This window comes from Oncorhynchus masou, chromosome 6 (assembly GCF_036934945.1).
Source record: "Oncorhynchus masou masou isolate Uvic2021 chromosome 6, UVic_Omas_1.1, whole genome shotgun sequence".
In the NCBI taxonomy this organism is placed as follows: domain Eukaryota; kingdom Metazoa; phylum Chordata; class Actinopteri; order Salmoniformes; family Salmonidae; genus Oncorhynchus; species Oncorhynchus masou.
In genome coordinates this window covers 35,648,051-35,661,520 of record NC_088217.1, presented here as the reverse complement: position 1 = coordinate 35,661,520, position 13,470 = coordinate 35,648,051, and the positions used below count along the sequence as shown (strand labels likewise).

The following is a 13,470-nucleotide window of genomic DNA, read 5'->3' as shown; positions in this document are numbered from 1 at the left end:
TCCACTCTCACATAGGTATGTGTTTGCAAAGTAATCAGTGTCTTAACAGCAAGATGTTCCAAGGCAGGATACTCTGAGCACAGCCCAATCCAGAAATCTGGCAGTGACTTCTGATTAAATTCAATTTTCACAGAACCGCTTGTTGCAATTTCAATGAGGCTCTCTTGTTCAGATATCGGTAAGTGGACTGGAGGCAGGGCATGAAAGGGATAACGAATCCAGTTGTTTGGGTCATCCGTTTGGGGAAAGTACCTACGTGCCTCACTCAGGTGATTCACAAAACCACATTTGACATTGTCGTAAACTTGAGTTCATTTGCACACAAAAATAATAATAAAATGGAAAGACCTGTGTGTTGTCCTTGTTAATGCAGACAGAGAAGAGCTCCAACTTATTAACCATAGTCTCAATTTTGTTCAGCACATTGAATATAAACTGCTCAAAAAAATAAAGGGAACACTAAAACAACACATCCGAGATCTGAATGAATGAAATATTCTTATTAAATACTTTTTTCTTTACATAGTTGAATGTGCTGACAACAAAATCACAACAAAAATGGAAATCAAATTTATCAACCCATGGAGGTCTGGATTTGGAGTGACACTCAAAATTAAATTGGAAAACCACACTACAGACTGATCCAACGTTGATGTAATGTCCTTAAAACAAGTCAAAATGAGGCTCAGTCGTGTGTGTGGCCTCCACATGCCTGTATGACAACGCCTGGGCATGCTCCTGATGAGGTGGTGGATGGTCTCCCGAGGGAACTCCTCCCAGACCTGGACTAAAGCATCCGCCAACTCCTGGACAGTCTGTGGTGCAACGTGGCGTTGGTGGATGGAACGAGACATGATGTCCCAGATGTGCTCAATTGGATTCAGGTCTGGGGAACGGTAGGGCCAGTCCATAGCATCAATGCCTTCCTCTTGCAGGAACTGCTGACACACTCCAGCCACATGAGGTCTAGCATTATCTTGCATTAGGAGGAACCCAGGGCCAACTGCACCAGTATATGGTCTCACAAGGGCTCTGAGGATCTCATCTCGGTACCTAATGGCAGTCAGGCTACCTCTGGTGAGCACATGAAGGGCTGTGCGGCCCCCCAAAGAAATGCCACCCCACACCATGACTGACCCACCGCCAAACCGGTCATGCTGGAGGATGTTGCAGGCAGCAGAACATTCTCCACGGCGTCTCCTGACTGTCACGTCTGTCACGTGCTCAGTGTGAACCTGCTTTCATCTGTGAAGAGCACAGGGCGCCAGTGGCGAATTTGCCAATTTGGTATTCTCTGGCAAATGCCAAACGTCCTGCACGGTGTTGGGCTGTAAGCACAACCCCCCCCACCTGTGGACGTCGAGCCCTCATACCACCCTCATGGAGTCTGTTTCTGACTGTTTGAGCAGACACATGCACATTTGTGGCCTGCTGGAGGTCATTTTGCAGGACTCTGGCAGTGCTCCTCCTGCTCCTCATTGTACAAAGGTGGAGGTAGCGGCCCTGCTGCTGGGTTGCTGCCCTCCTATGTTCTCCTCCACGTCTCCTGGCCTGTCTCCTGGTAGCGCCTCCATGCTCTGGACACTACGCTGACAGACACAGCAAACCTTCTTGCCACTGCTCGCATTGATGTCCCATCCTGGATGAGCTGCACTACCTGAGCCACTTGTGTGGGTTGTAGACTCCGTCTCATGCTACCACTAGAGTGAAAGCACCGCCAGCATTCAAAAGTGACCAAAACATCAGCCAGGAAGCATAGGAACTGAGAAGTGGTCTGTGGTTACCACCTGCAGAACTACTCCTTTATTGGGGGTGTCTTGCAAATTGCCTATAATTTCCACCTGTTGTCTATTCCATTTGCACAACAGCATGTGAAATGTATTGTCAATCAGTGTTGCTTCCTAAGTGGACAGTTTGATTTCACAGAAGTGTGATTGACTTGGAGTTACATTGTGTTGTTTAAGTGTTCCCTTTATTTTTTTTGAGCAGTGTAGTTGTGGAGAGTTTCTGTAATCCTAGATTCAGATCATTCAGGTGTGAAAAAACATCACCCAGATAGGCCAGTCGTGTGAGAAACTCATCATCGTGCAAGCAGTCAGACAAGTGAAAATGGTCAGTAAAGAAAACTTTAAGCTCGTCTCTCAATTTAAAAAGACGTGTCAATACTTTGCCCCTTGATAACCAGCGCACTTCTGTATGTTGTAAAAGCGTTACATGGTCGCTGGCCATATCATTGCATAGTGCAAAAAATACACAAAGAGTTCAGGGGCCTAGCTTTAACAAAGTTAACCATTTTCACAATGGTGTCCAAAACGTCTTACAAGCCGTCAGGCCTTCCTTTGGCAGCAAAAGCCTCTCGGTGGATGCTGCAGTGTACCCAAGTGGCATCAGGAGCAACTGCCTGCACGCGTGTTACCACTCTACTGTGTCTCCCTGTTATGGCTTTTGCGCCATCAGTACAGATCTCAACGTGAGCAGCAGCTACCTTTGGCTACGTACGAACCGTTAGTGGAATTCCCAGCGAGAGTAACAGTTAATGTGATTGGATGTTAATTATTTGACTATGCTACCTGTATTTGACATTGTGTTGTTATTTAGCTGAACACTCGATTGTTTAATGTTATCTGTGGCAGTGAAACGAGGCTCCTCAGGCGAGAAAAAAACCTAATCCAAATGTTGTTGTTTTTTCATTTTAAAAATGTGAATCACATTTTTATTTGGTGTACCCCTGAAGGCATTGTGTACCCCCCAGTTTGGGAATACCTGGTATAGATAAAATAACAAAAACGAATTACATTTTTAAGAGATCTGATTTTTAGTTTATAAATACTTTGCTACAATGGCACATGTAGTTATATGCCCAACTCGTTCCTTTCTTTTGGCATCTGCATGTAGTAAGTAGGGATGCACCAATATGACATTTTTGTCCAATACCGATATCAAAAATGTTTGTGGGCTTAAGCATTCTCATACAGTTAAATAGTTACACGGACGCAGCGGTCTAAGACACTGCATCTCAGTGCAAGAGGCGTCACTACAGTCCCTGGCTCGAATCCCGGCTGTATCACATCCGGCCGTGATTGGGAGTCCCATAGGGCAGCACACAATTGGCCCAGCGTCATCCGGGTTTGGCCGGGGTATGCAGTCATTCACCTAGTTAAATGAAGGTTACACATACATACCACAAAAAGTTATTTTATTGGCATTTACATGTCCCTATCACCAGTAAAACATAATCAAAACCTATCTTTCACTTACTTTCTGTGCTGTTTCGTTGTTCATTTGTTTCATTCTCAAACAGGATTTCATCATGCATGTCAAGCAGTGAAGTTTCAGCTCTGACTGTCCGTGACCGCTCTTCCTCGGCGCGCAGTCACTGTGTCCGTTTCCATCTTGTCCAGCTGTGTACGTAACATTTCACGTAAACCCTGTTTGTGTGCATCGAAGTAGCGGTCCTTGTACCTAGCATCGAGCATGGTGGCAACACAGTAAAGAGGCTCAGAGAATGCCACCGAATCGCTTGTTCACAGCCGATTAATTTTGTAAGTGAACCTCACGGTCTGTGTCAGCAGTTTTGTTGAGCAGGCGTTTCAATGTCATGACAGGGTATCACGTCTGCTGCAGACACAGTTGACCTTATTTCTCAAGTCAGTTGTTCGAATGGAGCTTGGAGTGATCATGTTTCCAAGTTTAAAACATGTTCTCAAATGCCATTGAAATGGCAGCAACGGTATGAGAACCAGCACATTCTTGAGAATGAAACACGGCTTTCCTCAGTACGAAATCCTTGTCGACCCACTGTGCTATCAGACTCAGCATGTTCATGGGGATGACGTCGCTGGTCCAAATGTCAGTAGTGAGGCTAATAGCAGTGATGCTCATGGATGCGAGTTTCAACACTACTGTGTCACTCCAGTAAGATAACATCTAAAAAATATTGTGTACCGGGGCTTGACCAGTCGGCGAAAGCCAAAATCATCCACGGCAGAGCACGGTTGATTGTCAAGGGCAATGAACTCCATTATCTTGGCCTTAATGAATTTCGCCTTTGAGTTGTCTCGCTGAAATGTTCTTACTCTTTCAAATGACTGCTCGACTTCAACTTGTTTAGTTGTTGGAAGCGTGCTCTTAGTATTTTATTGCTTTTGTTCTGTGTAGAGCTGTATTTTCCGTGGTGTCATTACATCATCTTGACCTCATGGCTTGGTGTTTACTCTGGCATGCACTGTCAACTGTAGAACCTTATATAGACAGGTGTGTGCCTTTCCAAATCATGTCCAATCAATTGAATTTACCACAGGTGGACTCCAATCAAGTTGTAGAAACATCTCAAGGATGATCAATAAAAACAGGATGCACCTGAGCTCAATTTTGAATCATAGCAATACCTAAATAAGGTATGTTTTCTATTTTTCATACATTTTCTAAAATTAAAATAAATAAACTGTTTACGCTTTGTCATGATGTGATATTGTGTGTAAATTGTTGAGGATTTAGATTTATTTAATCTATTTCAGAATAAGGCTGGAACGTAACAAAATGTGGAAAAAGTAAAGGGGTCTGAATACTTTCAGAAGGCACTGTATTCATCCTGCGCCTGCAACTTTTCATTCTACCTGCTACCGCAAGAACTGGTCCTGAACCCAACAACAGTCTTGCAATGTTATTCTGTATGTGATGCAGGTCAATTGCCAGCCATGGTCGCAGCAATTTTTAGCGCCCTATAGGCAATATATACACCGCTCAAAAAAACAAAGGGAACACTTAAACAACACAATGTAACTCCAAGTCAATCACACTTCTGTGAAATCAAACTGTCCACTTAGGAAACAACACTGATTGACAATAAATTTCACATGCTGTTGTGCAAATGGAATAGACAACAGGTGGAAATTATAGGCAATTTGCAAGACACCCCCAATAAAGGAGTAGTTCTGCAGGTGGTAACCACAGACCACTTCTCAGTTCCTATGCTTCCTGGCTGATGTTTTGGTCACTTTTGAATGCTGGCGGTGCTTTCACTCTAGTGGTAGCATGAGACGGAGTCTACAGCCCACACAAGTGGCTCAGGTAGTGCAGCTCATCCAGGATGGCACATTAATGCGAGCTGTGGCAAGAAGGTTTGCTGTGTCTGTCAGCGTAGTGTCCAGAGCATGGAGACGCTACCAGGAGACAGGCCAGTACATCAGGAGACGTGGAGGAGGCCGTAGGAGGGCAACAACCCAGCAGCAGGAACCGCTACCTCCGCCTTTGTGCAAGGAGGAGCAGGAGGAGCACTGCCAGAGTCCTGCAAAATGACCTCCAGCAGGCCACAAATGTGCATGTGTCTGCTCAAACGGTCAGAAACAGACTCCATGAGGGTGGTATGAGGGCAAGACGTCCACAGGTGGGGGTTGTGCTTACAGCCCAACACCGTGCAGGACATTTTTCATTTGCCAGAGAACACCAAGATTGGCAAATTCGCCACTGGCGCTCTGTGCTCTTCACAGATGAAATCAGGTTCACACTGAGCACGTGACAGACGTGACAGTCTGGAGACGCCGTGGAGAACGTTTCGCTGCCTGCAACATCCTCCAGCATGACCGGTTTGGCAGTTGGTCAGTCATGGTGTGGGGTGGCATTTCTTTGGGGGGCCGCACAGCCCTCCATGTGTCCACCAGAGGTAGCCTGACTGCCATTAGGTACCGAGATGAGATCCTCAGACCCCCTGTGAGACCATATGCTGGTGCGGTTGGCCCTGGGTTCCTCCTAATGCAAGACAATGCTAGACCTCATGTGGCTGGAGTGTGTCAGCAGTTCCTGCAAGAGGAAGGCATTGATGCTATGGACTGGCCCGCCCTTTCCCCAGACCTGAAGCACATCATGTCTCGCTCCATCCACCAACGCCACGTTGCACCACAGGAGTTGGTGGATGCTTTAGTCCAGGTCTGGGAGGAGATCCCTCAGGAGACCATCCACCACCTCATCAGGAGCATGCCCATGCGTTGTCATACAGGCACTACTGAGCCTCATTTTGACTTGTTTTAAGGACATTACATCAAAGTTGGATCAGTCTGTAGTGTGGTTTTCCACTTTAATTTTGAGTGTCACTCCAAATCCAGACCTCCATGGGTTGATAAATTTGATTTCCATTGATTATTTTGTGATTTTGTTGTCAGCACATTCAACTATGTAAAGAAAAATGTATTTAATAAGAATATTTCATTCATTCAGATCTAGTATGTGTTATTTTAGTGTTCCCTTTATTTTTTGAGCAGTGTACATACAACATTTAAAAAACCTAAGAAATAGGTTAAATTACCAGATTCTCACATGGCCTATTTTATTCGGCTATTGGTATTACTGGGCATATCAGCCAATAGACTACACATAATTTGAAGAAAGCAGTTGGAGAGTCTTGCACTTTATAGCCTACTTTTTAGGAGTGGGATGATTTTCAGACAGAGACAAATACAGATGATCAATATTAATTTCTAGGCAATGAAGTATACTATAGCGTAATCCGATTTAGGAAGTACATTTCCTTGAAAAGATAACTACCCTGTGCTTCTGCGCCCGTGGATAGGCTATAGCCTACTGTATTTAATTGAGACCGCAAGCACACCTGATCACGTGGAACCCCTTGCAATTGCCCAGTAACAGTATTCTGGGTTACACTGGAGCTTAACAACTGGGCCAAAGGGCAAGGGCTTTACAGGTAGGCTACTTGTTTAACTTCTCCCAGACAAGGAAGAAGGGTCATTCCATGTCATTTCAGCAAGCCATGACACCCACCATCTCAGATTGTTCTGAAATCATTTCTGTAATTAGAAACAGAAGATAAGCATTCCAGAAGCATTATTTTGTTGAAATAAAGAGAATACATTACATAGGATGAAACAATACTCCGAGCCGCAGCGCCATACTCCTTGTTAACTTCTTGGTGACAGGGGGCAGTATTTCCACATCCGGATGAAATGCATGCCCAAATTCAACAGCCTGCTACTCATCCCCAGAAGATAAAATCTGTATATTATTGAACTTACTGAAGCTTCTAAAACTGTTTGAATCATGTCTGTGAGTATAACAGAATTAATTTAGCAGGCAAAACCCCAAGGACAAAGCATTCAGATTGTTGTTGTTGAGGTCACTCTTTTGAATGAGATTTCATTGGGAATCCAGATTTCTAAGGGACCTTCTTGCAGTTCCTATCGCTTCCACTGGATGTCAACAGTCTTCAGAAATTGGTTGAGGTTTTTCCTTTGTGTAATGAAGAAGTATGGCCATCTTGAACGAGGGTCACTTGAAGTGTACTGTTAGAGGAGCGTGACCAGAAAGCATGCTACAGTTTGTTTTACTCCTGTATTGAAAACAGATCATCCAGTCTTCAATTTGATTGATTATTTACATTAAAAATACCTAAAGTTGTATTACAAAAGTAGTTTGAAATGTTTTGCATGTGTGATTTAATAAAAGTTTGATTTTTATAGTAATTTCTTTGAATTTGGCGCTCTGGATAGCGTCCCACATATCCCAGAGAGGTTAAACAGAGAAGTGATACTATATACTTGTTGTTGGGGTGGGATTGGTGTTGAGGGGTCTGTGGGTGGCTTTTGACAACTTATTTGGATTCCTCAAGTCTTTCTCTTTGTTAGAAAAAAGTTTGGTTCAAATCGGATGTTCGGTACTATAATTATTGAATATTATATAAATCCTAGCAATTAAAATAGACAATTTGGGTGCAATCAATTAGCGTAATGTCTCAAAGATCTAATTATATTTCAACAAAATAATTTTGCAGGAATGCTAATCTTCTCTAACTGAACACTGAGATTGTGGGTGTGGAAATCCTCTTTCTTGTGCTTTTTGAGGTGGAATGGCCCAGCTGTTTGCATTATCAGTGACAGCCACATCATTCAATGATTACTGTTGGGGGAGAGAGTAACACATGGGAACCCATGGTCTGCATCTGTAGTCTCTAGTCAAGTGTGGCTTTCTTTTCTATTTTCCTTTCCTTTACAAACAGTTCACACCATTGAGATGCACCCAATAGCTAATAACTGACCATATTTATGTTCACTGGAATGTGGACAATCCCTGACTAGTGATTTAACAGCTAAACAGACCACAGAGAGACTAGCCTTATAGACACTGGCCCTCTCTCTGGCCACCCACTCCAACATAGCTGGCATTCCTGGCATGGTTGACTAGAGAGATGGGCACACTGGCACCATGTCACGACCACACACATACACTGCCTTTATGAATTAATTATTTATCTTGTGACCGTCTACACATACCCAGAACACAATGCACCACTAAAACCTGTGATCATCCTGCACCAATGTGTGTGTGGTGTGTTACTCCACATGTCACAGGTAATAAAGCGCCAAAACAACTTAGGTAACTAGTAACAAACATTCTACTTTTAGGTGACATGTTCTTTGAATGAGAACAAAATGTCTGCATATCTTAGTAGGCTATTACTTTATTGTGGCTAAGCCTAAAAGCTTTGTGTCAAATGAAACAAAGTTTCTATCCATTGATGAGGCCATTTATCGAAGGTAAAAAAGTGACTAAATAGCTCTTGCACGCCCACATCAGAGTAAGGCAGAAGGCCACATGGCATTAACGTGTGATAATAAGCAGCTGTAAGCTCAAAGAATTGGAATGGAGTGTGACTGGGCTGTTGGTGTTGGCAGCATCTGGTGTTTTCAGGGATAGAGGGCTGGATGTTTGGGACTGGACTTGACACTAGATATTTACAGTAACTGAAAGCCCCCCCGCCCCTCCATGTCCAGGTGGCTCAGTCAGGTCAGTTGTGTTCCAGTACCCCCCCCCCCAGTTTCTCACTCCGTATACATTGGACTCATTCTGCCTCCCTCCGTATCTGTCTCCCTCTCTATAAGTCCCGTCTCTCAATTTGTCCTCTCTCTTTCTCAGAGTTGGCATGTGCCCATGCCTGGGGGGGGCAGCTGTATTGGGCTGTGCTGGCACAGGGCTGTGTGGGTTAAAGGGACAAAGGCAGGCAGACAAAGCCTGTTTGGGTGGCTCCCATTGAGAAAAGCTGTGTCGGGCGGTCAACAGTGTCACGATCTCAGTTACAGGGCAAAAGGGGTGACCAGCCCAGATTAGGTTAGGCACACACACGTAAATATCCAGCGGGGACAGTCACATTCTGGCCTCAATGTACAAAACAACCCAGAATAACTGGGGAGTTAGATTTGTCAGCACTAGAAGAGGAGTGGGAAGTTACTCTCACTAGCAAGGCCCCAATGAAACCAGTGTGTCATGTATCATTAGTGTCATCATCATATCTCCATCCAGGTCACCCGTGATACAAGTCAGTATTCGACTTCATCCATGTCTGAGGACATCAGGAGATGACGTGGAAACTGGGCACTAGGGGCAACAGTGAGCACTGTTACCTTCAAGTAAGTTTAACTTGTGGACAGAGATGGCGGATGAGCGTAAGCATCTGCCTCTGATTCCAAAGGTCGCAAATTCAAATCCAGCAATAGAAATTTGTTTTTGACATGTTTATTTTAAGACTAACCTTAATCCTTATGTTAACCATTTGGAGTTCATGCCTAACTTTAGCCTTAAACACTTTGAAATTTGACGTTTGGAACAACTTGGAAATTTGACGTTATAAACATGGATGAACATCTAATTCTGATGTGAGACTTGGTAGCATATGTCATATATCTCACATGTCAACACATTGCCATAAAACTGCTGACATTTGGGCAGGAGAGAAGCGTCACCGGATAGCAGGCCTACCTACTGCTAAGTGCCTATGAATAATGCATTTCCCCGAATGACTGACAGGAACCCTAAACATGGCAGGGTCATAGTAATTCACACAAACAGGATAATAAATAGGCCTAGCTAGGTCTATCAATGGACATCAATTCCAGTTTGTATGGAGATAAGAGTGAGGCGTGTTTGTGTGCCTATGCAGTTGGGGGTGAGTTGAGTCTTGTGTGAATTCAAAATTAGGTGTGTGTCTGGGGTCAGGATTGAGGCAATTAGGATGGGGATATGAAGTTGTCATCAGACCATGGGTGACTCTCACAGGGTATTGTAATCCTGCAGACACACAGCGCTGCCACTGCCATGTCCATCTTATCTGAGTGGACAGCTTTCAAGGTGCCTGTATTTACAAGAAGCTATCAGGGCAGTGGAAAATGTAAATTAGATAGGGGCTTTGAGCTAATACATACAGCCAGGCTCTATTTCTGCTGTCTAATGTTAACGTCATCAATGCTGCCTGACCCTCACGTCATTGCCAGCTGGTCACTGACAAATACAGATTACTGGACACATTTCATCCACACAGGGGGTTAGTTATCAATAGCTATATTTGCTGTAACGGTCTCTTTTAAATACGTCACGTCTTGAAAGAGAGAGAGACCCATGACATTTATATCAATATATCTATGGAGCACTGAAGACTGACACGAAAATGTCTTATTCATTCGACCTAAGAATCAATCAAAGTGGTTAGTTAGTTAGCTACTACTACTCCCAGGGCGCAACCAAGCTAACGTTAGCTAGCTAACACCACTAACTTTCATCTCAGCTTGAATACCTAACTGTAAACTAAATGCAAGAGAAGCCAATGATAAAATGTATGCACAAGGCGAGGAATATATCAACGGACTGGTCTGATAGCTATGCTAACTTTAGCTAGCTAGCCAACTGGTGATGTTGGACCATTGGCGCATCATTCAGTGGAGAATTGTCACCCTTACCTTGGTCTTGACATGGTTCATGTCCCACGCTGGCCGAAGCTGCTTTATCAGCTTCATTGCTCCATCCGTTACATTATTTTCCTCCACGAAAATCGGGAATTTTCGAATTACCGGCGACCCAACAGGCACGTGTATCTCAGTCTCCATAATGTGGTTAATTTTCCGTTTCGAATAATTAACAGATATTTCTGGAATTCGGGACATAAAAAAAAAGCTAACAGTTGTTTTATGAGCTGGTTGGTATAAACGGATAACGTTGGTTAGCAAATGAGCTCGCTAAACCAGGGGCTTGTCGGTGTGAAAAGCAACCGCGCTGATGAAGAAGATGCAACTACCGGTGAGATCCTCTTCGGTTTTCTCAGGAGCCGGTTAGTCCACGACACGATTTCCTCCGACTTGGCACCGCCCTCGCGAAATCATCCGATGCTCGACACGCACACGGGTGGGCTCGGAGAATGACAACCAAAGATTTGTGTGACGACAGCACTCCAACCCGCGGACGGGGAGCACGCACACTTTTTAAGCCGAGTTTGTCCGAGTGGAGCCGAAGAGCACCAGAGAGTCTTCTTCGGCGTTATGGTTTCCAATCATATACAATGCGTCATTATTAAATAACATGAGGGGCAACATTTATAACCTTGAATGAGGACCCACTTTGGATCAGAAAGCCCTCACATGTCATTGTTTTTGCACAACATTTTAGGCTTATTGAGTAGTCACAGGCACTAGACATAATTTGGTGCGGAGCGCCCCCAATTTTATCCAGTGGGTGTCAGTGTTGTAATGCAAAAACCAGGCGATTACCAGTGCAAGCAATGTTATTGCATTCATTATACAATGGGGTCTGAAATGATTGACACCCTTAATAAAGATTTAGCAAATACTAAGCTAAATTATATGCCAAAAATTGGGAATTCATATTATTTTATACTAAAGCAATTGTTTAGAGAAAGAGATTTTGTTAAAAAAAGGTAGTCAAAATTATTGACACCCCTGTTTTCAATCCTTTTAATACCTCACCTTGCGAGGATACGTGCAATGAACCTTTTTCGAAAATGTTATATGAGTTGGAGAACACATTGATAAAGATCTCAGAACATTCCTTAATATAGAATCCTTCCAGATCCTTGATATCCTTCATCTGTGCTTATCAACTGTCATCTTCAATTAGTTTTAAGTCCGGAGACTGAAATTATTATCAACCCCTTTACAATCACTAAATCAATCACAGATATATACACACAATAATTATATATACTTTAAATGCCCAGTGCAATAAGAAATAGATTTTCCTGTATTTACAGTGCATTTGTAATGTATTCAGACCCCTTACTTTCAAAAACCATCACTTTTTTGACAATCAGATCAAAATGTCTTGATTGGTTGTGTTCATGACACATTAAAACGTAATATTGTTTAATACATTTCTTTACAGTTAAATTACATGTCTTTACTATTAAATCCCATAAAAAAGGAGGTCCCGTTAAAAAGATTGTGACCGTCCAAATGTCATGGTGTAACTCACACTCTGGATGTCACTTTCAAGTGAATTTACTGCTGTATGCTAATACCTTTATATAAAAGTCTGGTCTTGAATGCAAACACTGTAATAACACTTTTGGAATTGATTTATGATTTATTTGCACAGGGAAATGTACCAAACCGAAGCTGATGCATTTAATGCTTTGAACTTATTATATTGAACAAATCCACCTTTCATCGATTAAGTTTCAAAATACTATGGCCCCCCTAAACTGGGTTTGTGCCCCACCTTGGCCAGCCAATTCAAAATGTACTGGACATGCCACTGTGTGTGTGTGTGTGTGTGTGTGTGTGTGTGTGTGTGTGTGTGTGTGTGTGTGTGTGTGTGTGTGTGTGTGTGTGTGTGTGTGTGTGTGTGTGTGTGTGTGTGTGTGTGTGTGTGTGTGTGTGTGAGAGAAAGAGAGAGAGGGAGAGAGAGAGAAAGAGAGAGTTAGTGTGTATGTCAGTGGAGGCTGATGGGGGAGGACGGCTCATAATAATGGCCGGAATGGAGTAAATAGAATGGTATCAAATGTTTTTTCTATGTTTGATTCCATTCACTCCATTCCAGACATTTACACACCATTCCAGCCATTATTATAAGCCATCCTCTCTTCAGCAGCCTCCACTGGTGTGTGTGTGTGCACAGGTTCCTGCACAGGTGGGGTAGCTCAAAGCTTAAATGCACCAGCGTTCCATGAATATCTGAGCCATGAGGAAATGTTTACATTTCCACATTCTCTCTCTCTCTCTCTCTCTCTCTCTCTCTCTCTCTCTCTCTCTCTCTCTCTCTCTCTCTCTCTCTCTCTCTCTCTCTATCTCTCTCACACACACACACAGTCACAGTCACACACAATGAAGCAACTCCTCCATTCTAAACTAAACTCAGTTGTCCCTCTCCACGCCCTACCCAATTTCTCATGTCAAAGTGCATGTTGACACACACACATCTTAAGTTTGATAGATTGTGAGTCTGAATGGGTGTGTTTGGGAAGTAGTGCATCTCTGCCTCTCGACATAAGTCTTGAATGGCTCATTTATACACATGCAATCACACTGTCAAACACTAGGTGACAAACCAACGCAAAGGCTCATGCACATGCTCACATGCACACACACATGATCACATAATGGCTGACCCACAAATGCAAACACACTTTCAAAAAGACAAAGATAAAAACACATCACACACACACACACACTAACACATCTA

The 13,470-nt window shown here is 43.4% G+C and overlaps 1 protein-coding gene across 3 annotated transcripts in view; it reads right to left on the bottom strand.

Moving 5' to 3' along the window:
• Positions 1-11,170, bottom strand: part of LOC135541999 (ethanolamine kinase 1-like) — a 37,294-nt gene extending 26,124 nt beyond the window's left edge. Inside the window, exon 1 of one of the 3 annotated variants that reach the window (XM_064968552.1) lies at positions 10,737-11,170. In XM_064968552.1, the coding sequence (XP_064824624.1) occupies positions 10,737-10,940 (204 nt within the window). In that variant the 5' untranslated portion in view covers positions 10,941-11,170. The remainder of the gene's footprint in view (positions 1-10,736) is intronic. The other 2 variants (XM_064968553.1, XM_064968554.1) reach the window with 2 other exon arrangements.
• Positions 11,171-13,470: the final 2,300 nt, after the last annotated feature.